The sequence below is a fragment of the Cyprinus carpio genome, unplaced genomic scaffold, assembly GCF_018340385.1.
Source record: "Cyprinus carpio isolate SPL01 unplaced genomic scaffold, ASM1834038v1 S000006482, whole genome shotgun sequence".
Taxonomy (NCBI): Eukaryota; Metazoa; Chordata; class Actinopteri; order Cypriniformes; family Cyprinidae; genus Cyprinus; species Cyprinus carpio.
Window position 1 is genome coordinate 589,420 of NW_024879157.1, and position 19,845 is coordinate 609,264.

Sequence of the window (19,845 nt, forward strand, 5' to 3'; positions counted from 1 at the left end):
TAAGAGAAACAGTGCCAGCTTATTTTAAATTGTTTTATTTTAAATCTTCTTATTTTAAATTGTTTTAACCCATCCTGCATCAGGCAGTTTGCTGAGGCCCTCTAGGGCCCTGGCCTACTGGTTGAGAACCACTGCTAACCAACATGTTGGAGAGACGGCGTTGACGGCTGTCTGGAGGCTGTGCTTCTATCCATCACTGCCTTTTGTTCTGAGCAATGAGAGAAGATTTCAACGGCAGAGAGAGTGATGTTCACGACTAGCGCTTATGGCATTATGATGTTATTTGAGGCTTTTCACAGTTGTCGGCTTTACTCGATCACATTTTTTTGTGTGTGTTTTTAGCTTTCAGTATTTATTCCTGATGTCTCTTATTATTTTGTTCCCTCCCTGTCTCTTTCTCTCTTGTTGGCTCATTCTCTTCTCGGGGGCCTTAGTTAGGCTGTAGGCTAGTGTGTACGGAGTCATGAGGAGTGGGTGTGATTTATCTCCCTCGGCCCCTCTGTAGCCCCCTCCACTCCGGCAGGCCCAGAGGAAAGAGCCGAGTTTGCTTGAACGTGGCTCGGTTTGCGAGGCCCCAGCATTAGCTGAAATAAACCCTCCTGCTGCTGGTGAAAAATGTCTTGTGATTGGCTAATTAATCAGTCAAAAGGGGAGCGTCGCGGCCTGTGACTTGAGGGAGGCGAGCAGGCGACCGCTGAGGGCCCGCTGATAAATGGACTCCCTCCTGCTTCATACATCAGTGAAACTTAGTCATTTTTTACCACTGCTCTTTGCGTCAATGGTAGATCGCTAAGGCCTACACTTATATATTTCACGTGAAACTCTATCTGTGTGTGTGGAATGCATTTCAGACAATCGTCTGATTTGGTCCGTGCTTAAATTGCTCAATAAATATTGCCTATTCAGCTTAATATACACATCAAAGTTGTAGTTTTGATATCATTGTTCCAGATTTTTCAGTTTAAAGCCACAAACAATAGTCTTTCAGTTTGAAATTTGCAATGATAAATTTGATATTTGTTTTGATTTAATATATTTAATATAAGTAAGGTTTGCATAATTTTGGCCATTTTTATTTTTTTATTTTTTTATTTTTCATTACGCTTATTTGTGGATTTGCCATTTATTTTGGGCTAAAAGAGATCCATTGCTACCTGTTGATGGAAGTCCTTTGCTTAAAAACTAATTTTACAATATACACAACTGTTCAAAGGTTTGGGGATAATAATTTTTTGTTTGTTTTTTGAAAGAATACTTCAATTCAGCAACAGTGCATTGATCTAAATAGATAGTAAAGACATTTAAGGTTTATATAACATATAAATGTAATACTAAATAATAAAAAGATTTCCATTTCTGTTCTTCTGAAAAAAAAAAAAGACAGTTCCACAGTTTTGAAAACAGCACAACTGTTTTCAACATTGATAATAAGAAATGTTTCTTGAGCACAAAATCAGCATATTACAATATGATATTTTGCAATAATATAATCTCATAATGCTTTTCTATTTTAATATATTTTACAATTCAATTTATTAGAAAATAGAAAACCATAATTGTAATATTACAGCTTTTACTTTATTTTTAATTAAATAAATGCAGCCTCGTGAGCATAAGAGACTAAACATTAAAAAAATCTCGCAATTGTTTTTTTGTTCTTGAATATTTTAATAATTTTTAAAGTGGGGATTCATCTGATATATAAGATTATTTTTATTATTATTATATAAACTACAACAACTTGTTAGGAACCTTTTTTAGCAGAGAAAAAGTCTGAATACGTATAAATGCACTCTTTCTTACATAAATGTAAATATTCTATGGAACTACCCACATACACAGCTTATATATTGTTTTTTATTACAAATGTAAAGAAACAGGATTTCTTTTATTAAGCTAAGCGCTGAGACAGTTTGTGTCTGGGGTTGTCTCCATGGTTCCAGTCAGGCAGTCTGGCATCTCTTCTCGCTGTGTTTCCAGGGGTTGGCGTGACCCCCTGTGGCCTCTCCCACTCCCACGCCAGCTCCAACACAAAGCCCTCAGACTGGAGGGTGGTACCTGTAGCTCTTCTGAATCAGCCCACGCCCGTCCTCATGAAGGATCGCTGGCCAGTTGACTCACACAGTCCCCCGATGCCGCCACCTCACCAAATGAGGAGAAGAGGTCTCACCATTTGGCAGATGAAGCGGCGAGAGGCAGCGATGTCATTGGCCGCATGGGAGTTGGGTGGTGGGCGGAGTTGAGCACTGAAATGCTGCTGAGGATGCAAAAGTTGAGCTCCAAGTATACCAGCGGGCTGATGGAGCTTCCATGACAAAACCGCTGAGCTTCATCCACATTTAATATATTACACAATTTTCTAATATTAGATATTGACGAAAGATAATAGTAAAAGTAATTTGTCAACAGTATTCATTTATTTTAGCAAATTAGGCTTCATCCATTTGCAAGTTTGATTGGTAAGATTGCTCCAAGTATACCAGCGGGCTGATGGAGCTTCCATGACAAAACCGCTGAGCTTCATCCACATTTAATATATATTACATTGATTAGAAAGTACAGAAAAAAAGTCTAATAATATTGTAAAATATTATTGCAATTAAAAAAATTACTGCAATTACTTTTTTCAATTATTACTCCAGTCTTCAGTGTCACATGATTCTTCAGAAATCATCCAAATATGCTGATTTGCTGCTCAAGAAACATTTCTTGTTAGTATCAAGGTTAAAAATGTTTATTATTTTAGTTTATGAAATTTTTTTTTTTAAAGGATTCTTTGAACACAAAGTTCATGAGAACAGCACTTAAAGTCTTTTGTGTCTTTTCTGTCACTTTTGATCAATTAAATGCATGCTTGCTTAATAAAAGTATTGATGTCTTTCAGAAATGGAAGTGCATGTTGGAGCAATAGCTTAGTGTTTAGCATTGTGTTTTGGTGCTTCTTTGGGACTTGCAAGTTCAAATCTGGGTTACAACATCTCCAGATTTTATTGTTTTTATCCCTTTCCTTTCCTGTACTCTCTTCTCCTCTCATTAAAAAGTTACAGAACGCTAATAATAAAAATGAGAAAAAACTTTAAACATAAAAACAGAAACTTAAGTACCAGACAGCAGTGCACACTGGCATGTTGTAACCATGTGCCCCGGCATGTTATGTGGCAACCGCTGCCTGTGCGCTGGTGTTCAAAGGCATGTTTGTTTTTGAGCGGGAGATCCCTAATATGTTCTCAGATAACATCTAATTGCCTCAAACAAAAGCGCGGTCTCCCTTACGCTGTTGACAGGGCTACAGAGTAATGAAGAAATGGACCGAAATGACTGCTTGCTACATACCCTCCGGCAACTGGCTTTACGCCCGTGCCAGCCCACTGACACGTACAAATTAGTGTGAAAATAAAAACAGCATTAACTAAAAAGGGTAACTGAAATGGCCAACTTCTGCAGTCATTGTTGGCCCAGGCAGGGCTGCCCTGGCATGGTGATTACAGTACGAACAGAAGAAGCTATCCGCCTGATGCTCCTGAGAGCCACCACCGCTGCTGTTTTCATGGGCCTCGGCTTCCATTTAATCACCGCCAGTTTAATCTAATAAATCACAGCAGGGCAGAGAATAAATGGTGTGTCCTCCATCTTGGGGCTGACACATCAGCTCCTTGGAGGGCACAGAAAGGCAAGCACTTTACAATGTAAAGTAAGCAGAGTTTAGTGATGATGCCCTATGCAGCGTGTTGTTGCCATTTGTTACTCATGATAAGTAATGAAGTCTCAGGTTGGTAGAGAGGTCTTACTGTTTGCATTAGGTGTAGGTCTTTGTTATTCAAATACCTCTTCATCCCTTACACCTTCATTTGACCTGTTTTATTCATTCTTTTTTGTCTTTCTGGTTAATTATTTTAATGATTCATTGAAAATGTAATTGTTTTTATAATTATTATAAATATTAATTTAATTATAATTATTATTATTATTATTAATAGTATACACCAGAGAAATTATTTGGGGTTGCATTGTGTATGCTAAATTGGTATAATAATAATAAAATAATAATAACAATAATTATAATAATAATTTATTGTTATTGCTGTTGTTGTTAAAATTGTAATGTAACTTTATATTTAAATGCATTTATATATAATGCACCCTGAAAATGTTGTTTGGTGTAGATTGTTGTTGCTGTTGTTATTACTAACAATAAAATAATAACAATAATAATAAGTGATTTGCTTGTTTGTATCCATATCTGTGTTTAAACTTATGATCCACTGCTGTTGCCTTTTTTTTTTTTTTTTTTTTTTTTTTTTTTTTGGTGGGGCGCAGTGTTTGAATGCATCCTTTAATTTTGTTCGATTGCATCTGTTCTAACATGTTGTCTAAAGCTTTGTGTACATGATTTACATAGTGTCTTCCTTGACAAGAAGAGCATTATGCTTAACGTACATTTAAAGAAACATGTCTCAAAGGATGGCTTGTAATTGGACTATTTGCTTTGTTCTACTTCGTTACATTACGTTCACATAATGTATTATATCATGATACATGTTAAAATGCTCATTAAAGCATGCAAAGCACTGTATTGCGTGGGTGCCACCTGTTTTGCTGTCCGCCCATGTGAATGGTATGAAGGATGGCGCGGCGGGTCCTTTCTCCTCATCAGGGAGGGACAGCTGGGTAATCTGGGTCCCGATCCATAAGCCCAGGCCACCACCAAATTTATAATAGTGGCAGGACAATGAGAACACACTCGCACGATCAGCCCTCTTCCCAATATCATCTCAATATTATCCATCGGCCTGTGAGTGTAATGGGCCAGGATCTATTTAGTTTAGAATGTATTTTAACTTGGAACCCTCAAAGGAGTAAATTATCTTCAAATGCTTGAAGAGAAAAACACTGTTGATGTCTTAAAGAATTTTTTATTTTTTTCCACAAATGAAGATTGATTGATCATTTAGTTCTGACTTTTCACCTTGCCCTTATCTATAGTTGATGCCCAACCAAGATCTAAGTCAGTTAATTATTTAGTCAGGCACCATTATGTATGTTTTAAAGAGTTTTTTAATCCATTTAAAAATTATCCAAATTAGCAAAACAGGGGATCATAATTGCAGAAATATGACAGATTTTTGTCTCATTTGCGAGACACCAAATCACACACAAAAAGTATTTTTTTTAATATTTCTTAAATATTGTTTTTATTTAATTTGAATTTTTAATGTATTTAATATTATAATTTATAACTATTATTTAATTATGAGAGCACACTACTAACAAATTGTTTGTACTGTATGCTCACTGTATTAACATATTTATACATTTTTTTGTTTTATTTTTATCCTATTCTAGGATTATTCTAAAAGTATTACTAAATATATATAGCACTTTATATATAGCACAGTGTTATTGTGCCACAGAGTTGATGCCACATTGAGAGCTAAAGCAGTTGTTCATTCAGTCAGGCACCATTATGTAGATTTTTAAAAGTTTTTTTTTTTTATTAATTTTTTTTTTTTTTTTAATATTATATAGATTAGCAAAACGGGATCATAAATTCAGAAACATTACAGATATTTAAGTATGGTTTGCAAGGTACAATCAAAGCAAGAGAGATCAAAGGACACGTTGGTGCAAAAAAAAAAAAAAATACCCCAATATTATAATGTCTTTTTATACATTATAGCACACTACTAACAAATTGTTACCTAAACCCTGCTTGCACTGCATGCCCACTGTATTTATACATTTATTTTTGACGGTTTAACATTCTCAGCTGGGATTAAAAGTATTGTGAAAAATCAGTACTAGAAATAATCCTAACTTTATATATAGCACAGTGTTATTGTACCATATTGTGGTCTTTAATCCCTGGACACCAGAAGTTCTCATTGCTGACGCAGCATTTGCAGTGCTAAACTAGCGTAGTCAGAGCGCCGTGTCTCTATGCAGAAAGGAATATTACTTTTGTATTATAAATTAGGGACTCTCTGACATAGCACAGAGTGGGACAAATTAGTTGCAGTTTTCAGCAGCAAATTCAAGAATGTTGTCACGATTTGTTTTTTTTTTTTTGGTTCGTGAACACATTTCGACAAGGTTTTTTTTTTCACTGTCCCTGGCTGCTTCAGACTGTCTCCTGCAATGTGTTGGCGTCAGCGGCAATGTCTTGTTCTTCGGCTTCCTCATCACAGCCTTTTGAATGTCCCAACACCCCCCTCCAAGTCCAGCCCCACTGCCGCGCCGCCCCCACCCCTCCAGCCGCCCATGCCTGGGGAGAGCGGAGCAGGAAAGAGCCCATAGCTCCTGCTGCAAGGGCCTTATCTGAACACTGCACACAGTTCAGGGAACGCATCCTTTTCCTGGGGCCTCCCATCTGCCAGGAGGAGAGAAAGAACGAAGGGAATATTGAGGCAGAAGAAGCCAGAGAGCATTTGAGAACATTCAGGGGCCATTTTTGTTGTGTTTACACCCTCATTAGGACATCCAAGCACAGTCATGAAACCTGGACCTGCGTTATCTCCGTGTCAGCCTTCCTGCTGGCTTGTTTGTTTGTGTGCGCGTGCACGTATGTGCTTGCATGTGTGTGGTATAACCCAATCCGTGCTCAGCACTGTTGAGGGAATGCTACCAGCAGCACTTCTCTCGGCACATTAGAGAGATAAGCCTAATGGAGGTCCCCAGGCGGTGAGACGTCGCACCACACACACACACACACACACACACACACACACACTATCACCACCTTTCCGATGAAGAGGATTTCCCACTCGCTCCATCCCTCTTCCTCTTCTCCTCGTTCTTTCTCTCCGGAGAGTAATTTTACAGTGTGCTCCAAAATGCCCCCCAGTTGTTTCTGTAAGTCCCTGCTCTAAGTCAGACGCATCTCCTCTGGAGACCCCCCCCCCCCCCACCCAAACCAGAAATATAGATTTTCTTTTATTTGGAGGGAAAAGTGAGACTTCTGTTTTAATTAGCCTACCCCTACATCTGCAGTTCTCCAGTCTCCCTCTGGGTGACTTCCAACTTTTGAGGGACCTGTGGCAGCAACTTGTAGTCACGATGACCATCTAGAACAGCAGTTACCAACACTGGTATTAAAGCACATCTGAATGAACCCATAAGCTTGTTGATAGAGATTTCAAGACCTGAAATGGGAGTTACAGATAAAAATGTCCACTGGACCAGGGTTGGGAACCACTGATCTTGAATAGTGGTTCTCAAAGAGATAGTCCACCCAAAAATTAAAAATCTGTCGGTAATTGCTGTAATTTACTCATGCTCATGTCATTCCATTTCGTTTTTCTGCTGAACGCAAAAGAAGGTATTTTGAAGAATGTTGGTGACCAAACAATTTTGGTATTGACTTTGACTTTCCATAGGGTATTTTTGTCCATACTGTGAAAGTTAATGGGTCACGAAACAGTCTCTCAGACAGTGCGCACATATACCGAAATGAGTTCTCTTTTGCTGCTGATTATTTTTAAACCGCAATGCTTAAAAATGCATGCAAACGATAAGTTTTTGTGACCACGTAGCACAGCAGTGTCACGTGTGTGTATCCGCTATAGAGACAATACTTCAAAATTTTTACCTGTTAATCGTGTCTAGCGGTATATCACCCACGCCTAACTAGTAATAATATTGTTTTATATTAAAATGTTATTTTATTGTAATTTTTTTGTTCAGCTCTTTCTCACTATTTATATGTAGAATGCTTTTAACATCTTCAGCATTGTAAGTCTTCATATGTATTTTGTTGTTTCTTGGCTGAACAAAACCTTTGCAATCAGTTTTTTTTTTTTTTTTGTCTAGTCCCTCCATACATCTTTTGAAAAATGCCGTTTTCACCGGCGTCTCTGGCGTAATGTAGAGCACCGGCGTGGTTTAGCGCAGACTTCAGAGCGGGTATTCTTCACTGCAAATCATTATGCATTGAGGAGGCCATTAGCAAAATGAAGACGGATGGGAGAGAGAGTCAACGTGATAAAGTATTGGAGGACGAAAGCGCTTCTCTGTGGTCTTTCAACATAGACACTGTGTCTTGCTACAGTTTGGCCTGTTATGATTAAGCTGTATGTTATGCTAGAAAGTTTGTTCTTTCTCTTAATGCTTATAATCACTGTCTTAGTTTGGCCAGTGCAAGCACTGACTCTCACACATCAAGCAAGTTTTTCAGGAATCAGTTGTTTAATCCAACCATTTACACAGTGACTTCTACATACGCCCCCTTTTGAATCCATTTCCTCTTTATATATACACGTTGCTGAATATTATACAACACAGTGTAAAAATATATAACGATAAGAACAGAATCAGATTCTTGACAGATTGAGAACAATAAATGTTTTCACTTTAGTCTTTTTTTTTTTTTTTTTTTTGGTAAATGTGTTTTGTAAATGTCTCTTAGCAGATAGTTCAGATGAAGTTCAGTGATGTCATTAGATACCTGGTACAAGTCTCAGCATGACTGGAAGTTGATTGACACCTGTTTAAGCATTTAATGACACATACATAGGGGTGTGTGCGTCAACGTTCTTTAAATTAATTGAGGAGTTGTCCTATTGATTCCTAACAGACAGCTCGGGCTCTTTCACTGCTGGATGTTCTGCTTGCATGTTGAGTTCTCGGTCTAATTTTTGGAATAAAACTAAATTATTGTTAGTATAATACAGATAAGAATACTTAAATTTAAGTGTAGTAAAACTATAATGATGATGATAAAAGTAATAATATAATGATATAATATTTTTATTGTTGTATTATACAGTTTTTGTGTTTTATAAACATATACTGTATTATCACTTGACGTGTGTATATATTCTTCATCTTGTAGTATTGTTCAATTTGTATATTTTAATAAAAACGTTTTTATTAAAGAAATATACTGTATAATCACATGATGATAATAGCAGTAATAGTAATAATAATATAGTAACTATATATATATATATATATATATATATATATATATATATATATAAATAATTGTAAATTGTGATAATTATACAGTTTGTAATTCTTTTATTAAATTATTTTTACGATAAAAAATAAAATCTACAACAACCCTCATAATTTTTTTATTGATTTTTATAATATACTTTAATCATATAATAATAGTAATATTAATAATGCAATTATATATTACTATATATCACTACTTTTTGTGCGTGTGTGTGTGTGTCATAAATTTGTATTGTTATATTGGTCTGTATCTTTCATTTAGGGAAGCAGTGGGCCTGACTCTCAGGAAGAGCGAGAAGAGGACAAAGACACAGCAACTAATCCGAACCCAGAGACGCAATCAAACACAGTGACCAGCACACTGACCATGCAAGAGTACTTCGCCCAGCGGATGGCCCAGATCAAGAAGACTCAGGCAGGACGAGACCCAGCCGCATCTTCTGAGGTCAGCAGCAGTGCACCTTCTCCTCTGGCTGCATCTGCCTCCATGGAGGACTCCCCCAACACCAGTGATATGGAACAGTCCAAAAAGAAGAAAAAGAAGAAGAAAGACAGGGAGAGTGAAAGAGATGGCATAGAGGATGATGCACTGACCTCAGTAACAGGAGAGAGTGTTGAAGAGCCAAATCACTCACAGAAAAAGAAGAAAAAGAACAAGAGGAAACGAGAGGAGCGGGATGAGGATGGGACTCAAGTGGGCAGCACTCCTTCAGTAATGGATGGCACCACTGAAGAAGACGCTCCCACCACAGGAAAGAGGAAGAAGGAGAAAAAAACATCTCCAGAGGTTCATGCAGATGAACTTAAAACAATAGAAATTGAGAATATGGACCGTAAAGTTTCAGATAAAAAGAAAAAGAAGAAAAAGAGAGAACGGGATGAAGAGGAAGGAGCAACTGAGGAAGTGGGGCCCAAAAAGAACAAGAAATAAATGAAAAAATGATTTATTTTTTTTACAATTGACTGCTCTTGAAACTCACCATCATGATTTTAATATTGAGATCACCAAAATGAATGACAACGAAGGCGATGAATTTACATTTAGAATTGGTTTGTTTCTCCATATTTAAACTAAATGACAAAACATTAAAAAAACAACAGCAGCATATATATTTGCTTTTCTTTGTTGTCAGGTTTCCAGGAAGTAACATTTTAGGTGCATGCTACAATATGGGCCATAGTTATATGTATATGTATATGTATGTGTGTGTGTGTACAATATTTGTACAAAATATCTGATATAGAGAGAGGTAATAGTGTTGTGCAGCATTCAAAATTCAAAATAGAATGTAGCAAAACATATAGGAAAAGGATATACTTTTTATTTTCATCATAAAACATAAGGGGTATTTTCACAAACACTTGTTTTCAGAAATATGTTAATGTTTCACATTCCACCTATATAATTTAAACAATTTTATTAGTTTATTAACTTGTTAAATTCTAAAGTGTTTTTATATGGTCCATAGTGGAAGAATGCTTAGCTTTCCAGAAAATATGCCCCCGGAATGTTTCAAAGGTTCATATAAATGTATAATCAACAGATTAAAATCTTTCTACATGTTTTGTTTTGATCACCTTATGGAAAATCTGTTTTTAAATCTGATAATCCAATTATTTTTTTTTTTTTCTCAGAACATGTAACAATTTAGAGAAAATATAACTAATCAGGTGAGAAATAATGTATTCTACATAACGGGACCAATATTGGCATAATTGGTCAAAATCATGTAATTTGTTATAGTTTATATTGGACTAATAGAACTTCTGTCATTTCTAATATGTCAAATGAAATTCTAATCCAAATTCCAACTTGTGAAAGCAATAGTTCACCCAACTATGAATATATCACTAAACATTTACTCACCCTCAGACCATTCAAGATATAGATGAGTGTGTTTCTTCATCAGATCAGATTTGAAGAGATTTAGCATTACATCACTTGCTCATAATAAAGCTTCCTCCAGTGTTGTCCTCTCTCATCAAGATGCCAGGCCATATGCCTTTTACTTAAAAAGCATACATGCACATATTATTTCTCTTGATTCAGACAAGACAATTTTTTTTCACTGAAGTAAGAAATATGATGGATTGAGGACTATGTATTTTAGACAGAAGGAACCATTTGAAGGTAAAATGTTTTCATTGTAAACATGCAGCTTTTCACTTCACTAGATATTAACTGATGTGCTGGAGTTTTATTGTGGAATATTTTAATGTTTTTATCAGCTGTTTGGACTCTCATTTGCAGTGGCCGGCACCCATCCACTGCAAAGGATTCATTGGTAAGCAAGTTATGTAATGATAAATTTCACCAAATCTGTTCTGACGATGAAACAAACTCATCCACAGTAAATGGCAGCAAACTATTTTTACAGTACTGATCATAAATATTAAATAGTATAACACTACTACGATATTGATTATTAAACTCTCTTCACATGCACTCTTTCAAACTCTTGTTGATTAAAATTATTGGAAATGACTAATAATATTCAAAATAAATGTCTCAGTTCATGATTTCGCCATTTCAGTGTAAATCTTGTCCAGTCATGGTCCTGTGGAGTACACCATAGCATTGTTTTTAAAATAGCTCTTTTATTGTGTCTGTCCAGTATTGTGAAATTTGTGGCAGGTGGTGACAGTCACCTCAGGTTCCATTACACTAAAAAAAAAGAAAAAAAAAAAACATTTTTCATAAGCATGCAACTTATGCAATGTTGACAAACCATTAAGTTATTTACAACAAAGGATTATTTAAAACTTGAAGATATAAGATAGTTTCAGTGACGAAATAGTCATTTGCATTGCAGTTCAATGTTCTTAATTAGTTTATAGGATAAAAACTACTTTTTGTTCAGTATTTCAGTCTTGTTTGGCATCTGTCGTTTGGCCAGATTTGTCTCTGTCTTCTCTGGAATAAGTTGACCAGCCCAACATGTCAGCAGTGTTTACTGTCAGTATGATTTATACAAATAGACAGTTTTGGGACATGGATCATGAGCCTTAAATTTAATCTCACCTATTTTGCACGTATCCTTAATGATGACGCTAAACAAACACATTCCGCTTTTTTTTAAGTGCATGATTAATAGCACACCGCTCTGCGTGACCCTGCTTTTCTTTGTCACACTAATGTGTAGCTTTGAGGTCTTTTCATAATGATAATGTCATCCATTGGGCCCTGCTTATCCAATGTATGTTAAGTCTTGAGCTTATGTAGAGTAACTGGCAGCAAATACGATGCTTTTGTTTAAAATCCTAATGACCTTGTCATATTCAGTCAATATTGATCCTCTTGAAATCTGCAATACCAAAGGAGGTCCTGTTTTACTAGATTAATCAAATCCAATGGAAATGACCTTCTCGTGCACTTTGTTCAACTTTGTGGGCATCTGTCATGAATGTATTAAAGAGACAATCAAAGAGTAAAATTTTCAAGAATATGCCATTTTGAGAGGATAGCAGAAACCCCAACAAGATCGTCTTGTTTGGGGTCTGAGTGGGTGTATGGAGCAAAAAGAGGGAAAAGGAAATGGACAGCTTATGTTAATCAGAACAATAATTGTGGAATCTGCCATACAGCAACGGCTTCGTTTGTTTATGTGTCATGACAGCCGCTATAAATGGCATCTGCTTCTGAGGTAAATCTGAAGGCATCGTCAAACCCGTTTGTGATGATTAAATAATGGAGCTACATCCTACCTGTTCCCACGGTCCAGTTCCAGAATCCTTTAAGGTGCTTGTCAAAAGGGGAGGGATGAGAAGATGGAGATTGTTTCAATCGTTTCTTAGAGAAAAAAAAAATGAATAAAGGCCAGATTATTTTATCAAAGCCTTATGGGGGGAGTGGGGAAAGATGCGAGATGTCACATGTTGTTCTCTAGGGATGGATATATTTAAAATATATTAAAACAAAGTGGTCCAGTGACACATCTTGCCCCACATAATAGGTACAGTCAGATATATCACTGTTATTTCAAATGTGAAGTCAGACAGACCTGCCGATTTATGAATTCATCTAACATTTATTATATTTAATAATATTTTATTCTATTATCTAATTTAGGAATTTTGTATGAAGTAAGAGTGTTTTCTGATGTATCTTGTATTTTAGATTGGGACAAAAAAGTTCTGGAAACACTAAATTTGAAGAAAACACTTGAAATGTTGATTTGGTAATTATATGATGTTAGGGTGTTGCTGTGTTATTTAACATACAGTATGGGTCAGTTATTTTCAAATGTTTTCTGGCAGAGCATTTATGTTATGATAAGTCTGATCTTGTCCATTGTTTACAGATAATATTGTATTTGATCTAAATTGAAATGTATAGGTAACAGCCATGGATATTTCAGTTAATTGAATCCACTAAAGTATTTGCCATAAACGTATAACATATATATAGCAGAAAATGTCATCATTAAGGTCAAAATGCATTTACATTTCAAATAATGTCTACATAAATGTTTTTTTTTTTTTTTTATCACATTCAGAAACTTGTCAGGAAATAGTTCTTATTTTAATGTAGTGAATAATTTTTTAACATTTTGTTATAGTATTTGTAATAGTAAGGAAGTCAAAGATTATCATCATTATTAGTTGATTGACTGACACAGCTAACCCTGTTTAGAGTATCTGATACACTTTACTCCACTACCATTTTAAGAAAAATGTTTCATTTAATGTTTCATTGCTAAAAAGTAAGAATTCATGGTCTATTAACATCATTTAAAAAATGATGACGTGACACTGAAAACTGGAGTAATGACTGCTGAAATGTCCGCTTTGCCAACACAGGAATAAATACAATTTTAAAATAGAATCAAATTATTTTATTTTATTATTTTAAATTGTAATAATATATCACAATAATACTCTTTTTTGCTTTTTTCAAAAACATTATAAAATACATACATATATATGTATTTATGCTTAAGTTTGCATTGACATAAAATAACCAGGCAGCTGTGCATCATGGGCCCTTTATAAATGTTTGGTCATGTGACAATAATTATGAAGAGTTTCTCCAAAACTTCTCAGTAGGTGTTTGCTTCAACACCTATCAATTTTGTCAAATTTCCCCAGTGTTAATCAAGTGAAACAGGAAATCATGTCACAAAATGCAGAACCAGAAAGATGTTTATCTAGTGAAGGGCACAAATGAGTAAACAGTTCACACGTCCAGTTTGTCACACGCCAACATGTGCAGGTGTAACGAGGAGAGCAGGAAGTGTCATTTTCTGTCGTAATGTTTTTGCAATCCAGGGCATCAAGCTTCTCTTCCTGTTCCTTCATTGAATGAATCCCTCATTTCAATGGTGCTCATCCTCTGCTTGTTCCATGAACCTGCCATTCCTTTGAACTCTCCGACATCTTACAGGAAGATATTCAAAGGTCAGTCATAATATGATACTTTTAACATCTATTGAAATCAATAATGGGACCAGTTTTTCGGTTCAGATTCTCTTGAGTAGATCACTGAATTCTTCTGAATTCTTCCTGTATTTGCTGCAGCTTTTATTAACCACCGATACAGCTGTAAACAGGAACTCCTCCGTCTGATCGTGACAACAGAGGAGTTCAACCTAAACACCAAAACAAGTCGGTATGGAGCACCGAAGTATACAGGTGGATCTGAACTGTCTGACATGTGAATCATTGTGCAGAACAACTGGTTTTGATGAGAAAATCTTGTAGATGCTGTACGAGGAAAAGTCTTCTTTCATGCCTGATGGAAGTTTAATGAGTTTCCTCAAGCGAAAATGAATAATGAGAATGTAAAATGCCTCATTGATTCTGCTGAAACTTGGAAACATACAAATGGCCCCATCAAAATTTTAATATCTGCTATTTAAATACATTATTCCATTTAAAGCAACATTCCAACACTATTGCTATTTTTTTTTAAATGTTATGCACAATTAATTACATACTGTATAATTTTATGAAGAATTGTTTTGTTGCCTTTCCAAAAGCTTTAATTTGCTCCTAGTTGGGTCAAGTGCTCAGGTTAAAACATTCTTGACAGTATGTCTTTTTTAAAACATGACTAAATTTATGTTCCACATCTTTGCCAACCAACCCCAACATTAATTAATTGTTAATTCCTCTAATTTTATATCCATATGCCAACTAACCCCACTCCCACTCTTTTCAGTCTGGCATCATCATTTATTACAGGTTTCCATATTTTACATCAAAATTCATAAAATGGATAATCCCAGTCCTGGCTTCTGACTGGTATTTTTTATGCATGTTGTGCCTATAATAACAGCCTTTAGCCAGTGACACACAATCTGGCCTCTTGTGCCTCGGTTAAATAACTTTTATTCCCCCTAATACATTTTCTTAGCTTCCTGTATTTTTATAACAACTTCAGCTGAAGGGGTTCGTTTTCATTTTGACATTCAAAAATTGAGAAGTTTAACTTATAATGAGAACTTTTAATAATTTAATGTCATGATAACATCATAGTGGATCAAATATATATATATATATATATATATATATATATATATATATATATATATATATATATATATATATATATATATATATATATATGTGTGTGTGTGTGTGTGTGTGTTTTTCATAAAAATCTCATTCTATTAATTACTGAAGAATTGTCATATAGGAAATGTCTGCTACATTGACTGAAAACAGTCAACAATATCTGTCGCTCCGTCAAAATAATGACATGAAAACAAACCCAACAAGAGCTAATGACGTGATTTAGTAGTAAAGCTGTTGAAATATTTTTGTCTCCTGTGGTTTTTCTGTCGCTGGTCTCAGGTTGCAGTCAAGGAGGAGCTGAGATCCTCCCGTGGGCCTGCGCTGGAAGCTGCTCCTCTCATATAAAGCGCTTCCCAATGCCGGAGGAAACACTGAATCACAGCTTCAGAGGGGGAGTCGAGCACCATCCACTCATCTCTCTCACAGTGCTCTTCAGCCACCAGCTGCTCAGTCAAAGTCATCTCTGATTGAACTTTTACTAAATTCAACAACGAAAGAAAAACTCTAGGTCACATTCGCGCCCGAGAAACAAAGTTTGAGACGAAGGGAAGCTGAAGTTTTGAGAGCGCACATGGCTGCTCTGATAAGCGCGTATTCGTCCTGGCCGGAGAGCTTTGAGTGCTCTGCGGGAAATGCGGACGTACCTGACGGACACACCTCCCACAGAGCTCCCGCGGACAAGGTGTCGGAGCCGCGCATCAGGAGACCCATGAACGCCTTTATGGTGTGGGCCAAAGATGAGCGCAAGAGACTCGCAGTGCAGAACCCCGATCTCCACAACGCGGAGCTAAGCAAGATGCTGGGTAAGACATTATCAATACTGTTTGTGTAATAATCATTATTATTAACAGCTCATATTTATTATTATAATTAGTAGTAGTAGTATTTTTATTATTACAGTAGGAGATTGTTATTAATATCACTGTGAGGTTTCATCTTCTGTTACAGAAGATTCAGTTTTGAATCAGTTTTGTTTTGTTTTTATGCATCGATTGTAGAAAGTGGGATGTTTAATATCTTCTAAACTAATTAGACAAAAATTGAAAGATATAAGTAGTTTTTTTGGAAGCTTGAGAAGCGTAAAGCACACAGAGAACGTAAATCTGTTCGAGACGAACCTGAACTGAAACTAAACTGAAGTAAATCACAGTGAGATAGAAACTGTATTTATTTGTATTTAGATGAACGCATATTATCATTTAACACGTATGGGAGACTTTTTTTAAAATCATAAATACTATATAAATCTGAGTTTATAAAATATAAAAATAATTTAAATATTTAAACTATTTAAAAACATTAATATAAAATAAATAGCCTAATAGAAATAATTTCAAATTCATTAATTTGAAATCAGTCGGACCTTTGGGTTTGTATAATAAATTACAGAAAGAAAAGTGTAAAACTTAATAGGATAATGAAGAAGAAATTTGATTATTTTTTTGTATGTGAGTATATTTTTTAATCAGTTTTTTATACTGTTATACATTATTTCAGTTGTGATAAATTTGCAGGCCTGTTTTAACAGTTATCGGCATTTATTGGATTTTTATTTATTTATTTATTTTTGCTGCTCTAATTTTTTTAATTCTTTCAAGTATTCCTAAAAGCTAAAAATGATATACTCAGTATAATTACTGCCAATATTATATTTCAAACATTATAAAATGAATGCCAAGCTACAAATAATGTACCTTTAAAAGATTTAAAAACTATGGTGCAAAAAGATATATATTTATAACTGGCATTATAAGCAATTATACTAGCTGATGATTATTTATTTGTATTATTTCTGTTGAAATATTAAAAAAAAATGGTTATGAAGAAATTATTTAATTTAGCTTTGTTTGCTGCACAATATATAAGCAGACAAACTAACAGTTTGTAAACTAATAAAGCATTTGATGATTTTGTGTTGGTGCTAATATGATTGTAAATGGAATAACTAACTGGGAAATCTCAAAAACTTCAAACTGATCCTTTAAAAATACAGTATTAAGTCGTATGCTCCTGTTTTTTCCTCCTCCAACAGGAAAGTCATGGAAAGCTTTAACTCCGCCACAGAAGAGACCATACGTGGAGGAAGCGGAGCGGCTGAGGGTGCAGCACATGCAGGACTACCCCAATTATAAATACCGTCCCCGTAGAAAGAAGCAGCTGAAGCGCATCTGTAAACGAGTGGACCCTGGCTTCCTCCTGACCACTCTCGGCCCCGACCAAAACTCCCCCCGAGGCTGCTGTCACCCCCTTGATAAAGACGATGAGAGTGCTGTGAGTGGCAGTGTTGGCTTCAGTTCTCCCAGCGCAGCTTTACCTGGCGTCAGGGTCTTCAGAGATCCCTCCAGTTCCAACAGCAGCTTCGATACATACCCATATGGCTTGCCCACGCCACCTGAGATGTCGCCTCTGGACGCTGTGGATCACGAACACCAGTCCTACTACTCATCCTCCAGCTCAGTCTCCACCAGCTCCTGCTCGTCTTCCACCTCTTGCCCAGACGACAGGCGTCCCACCCCAGTGCACATGAGCAGTCCACACCCCTACCATCCCGATTACTCCCAGCAGGTACCTTTGCACTGTGGGAGCTCACATTTGGGCCACATCCCGATGTCCCATCAGGGAAGTGGAGCAACCCTTATCACAGCTCCTCCATTGTCCTATTACAGCACTTCGTTCCCGCAGGTTCAGATCCATCATGGGCATCAGGGGCACCTGGGCCAGCTTTCGCCCCCTCCAGAGCAGGGGCACCTGGAGGGTCTGGATCAGCTGAGCCAGGCTGAATTGCTGGGTGAGGTGGACCGAGATGAGTTTGACCAGTACCTAAATTCTACTAGTTATCACCCCGAACATGGTGGGATGACAGTCACGGGACACATCCAGGTAACGCCGGCTTCCGTTTGTTCCAGCAGCGCTACGGAAACCAGTCTCATCTCCGTATTGGCCGATGCCACGGCAGCCTATTACAACAACTACAGCATTTCATAAACACCAAAACAGAGACAGTTGACACAGACAGAGACTGTGGGCTCGACAAGGGTCAGCGATATGACTGGCAGGTGAAAGGAAGGCTGTGGAGGGAGCGGAAAAGAGAAGCTACAGGAAGTCAAAGGACACCTCAGGGATGCATAGATAACAAAAAAAAAAATGAAGTTCATTCCCATCTTTGTTTCCAAAAGAAGAACGGAAGTGAAAGAAAAATGGACAAACATAGAAAATGCTCTCATATCTTGCCACAAAAGCATGTACATATGCTATAAAGCTTATTTATATATCAAAATGCTTTGCATTAAAGCTTATTGTATTTTTTTTTTTCAGTCCAGATATATTCAGTTGATTTTTTTTTTCAAACCTCAGTTGTTTTACCTCAAGATTTATTTAAGTGAGGCTGGTCTCTTCCTTTATAGGACTTAATTTTGAAGGAAATTCTGCCCTTTCATTTCCCTTTACCTTCATTTCAAAAATGTATTTGTATACTCATAAACAGTTAAAAGAATAATAATAATGAATACTATTGTATGCCAATTTAGGTTTGCCATATTAATTTAATTGAAATAAAATTTTGAGATTTATACATTTAGCATTCTCACTTCTAATGTTCTCACTGATGTCAATAACAAGCGAATTAATGTATCAATATTGATGTTTGTTGAACGCCATTCTGTTTGGCCGATTTCATGATAAATTGCATTGTTTATGCCCCTTTTAAGTACAGCACAATGATTATGTCTGTAGGTCTGGACTTAAAAAAAAATGCTCTTCATTTTGTGATATATTAAAAGTGAATGTTCTGAGGCCCCATCTGAATTAGATGCCACTTAATAAAAACGCAAAATAAATACAGGTGAAAAGACTCTTGATTTTGTAATGACTGGTAGATCGAGATTTTTTGCTCTCTGTTAGTAGTAGAAGTAAGTATAGACTGCTTTATTGGAAGTTAATTTTATTTTCAGCTTCATTATAATTATTCAGTTCTTTTTAAGTTTCATTATTATCATCATTATTATTATTATTCACGAGTATAGAACTGCTTTATAGAAAGTAACATATTTTTTGCTTTTTCATTTTCCATAATATTATTTTTTTATCATTAGTGAGTATATAAACTTCTTTACAGGATACTAATAAATGTTCTTTTTATTCACAGTTATTTCTTAAAAATATTCAAACTAAACATTTAATAATTTTTTTTTTTTTTCAATATTTGTGGAGCTTTTTTCCGTGCATTTATTTTATTACTGAATGCTTGTGAATGTTTGGGGTCCCTTCAAGAAGCTGACCTCTACAATTTTTATTGTTGTGCGTGGCGGCCCGTTGCCATAACCATAGTGTTGGAAACTGGCGGCATCCACCCTAAGTTCCTAGTTTGCTATCAGC

The 19,845-nt window shown here is 36.0% G+C and overlaps 2 protein-coding genes across 2 annotated transcripts in view; both read left to right on the forward strand.

The window, feature by feature from the left end:
- The window catches only part of LOC109069149 (PIN2/TERF1-interacting telomerase inhibitor 1-like), a 43,204-nt gene extending 33,143 nt beyond the window's left edge, over positions 1–10,061 (forward strand). The window contains exon 4 of the mRNA XM_042754277.1: positions 9,218–10,061. Coding sequence (XP_042610211.1) covers positions 9,218–9,886 — 669 coding nt within the window. The 3' untranslated portion in view covers positions 9,887–10,061. The remainder of the gene's footprint in view (positions 1–9,217) is intronic.
- Positions 10,062–15,800: 5,739 nt separating this feature from the next.
- LOC109069175 (transcription factor Sox-7-like) lies at positions 15,801–19,311 on the forward strand. The gene is made up of 2 exons (XM_042754267.1): positions 15,801–16,274; positions 17,504–19,311. The coding sequence occupies exons 1-2, from the start codon at positions 16,043–16,045 to the stop codon at positions 18,454–18,456; spliced, it is 1,185 nt and encodes a 394-aa protein (XP_042610201.1). The 5' UTR covers positions 15,801–16,042; the 3' UTR covers positions 18,457–19,311.
- Positions 19,312–19,845: the final 534 nt, after the last annotated feature.

What these genes read in the sequence shown, in the direction of transcription:
- LOC109069175 (XM_042754267.1), top strand. Translation starts at nt 16,043, where the DNA reads ATGGCTGCTCTGATAAGCGCGTATTCGTCCTGGCCGGAGAGCTTTGAG. An exon ending in GGAGCTAAGCAAGATGCTGG is followed by an intron (nt 16,275 to 17,503) that starts GTAAGACATTAT and finishes CTCCTCCAACAG; the next exon opens with GAAAGTCATGGAAAGCTTTA.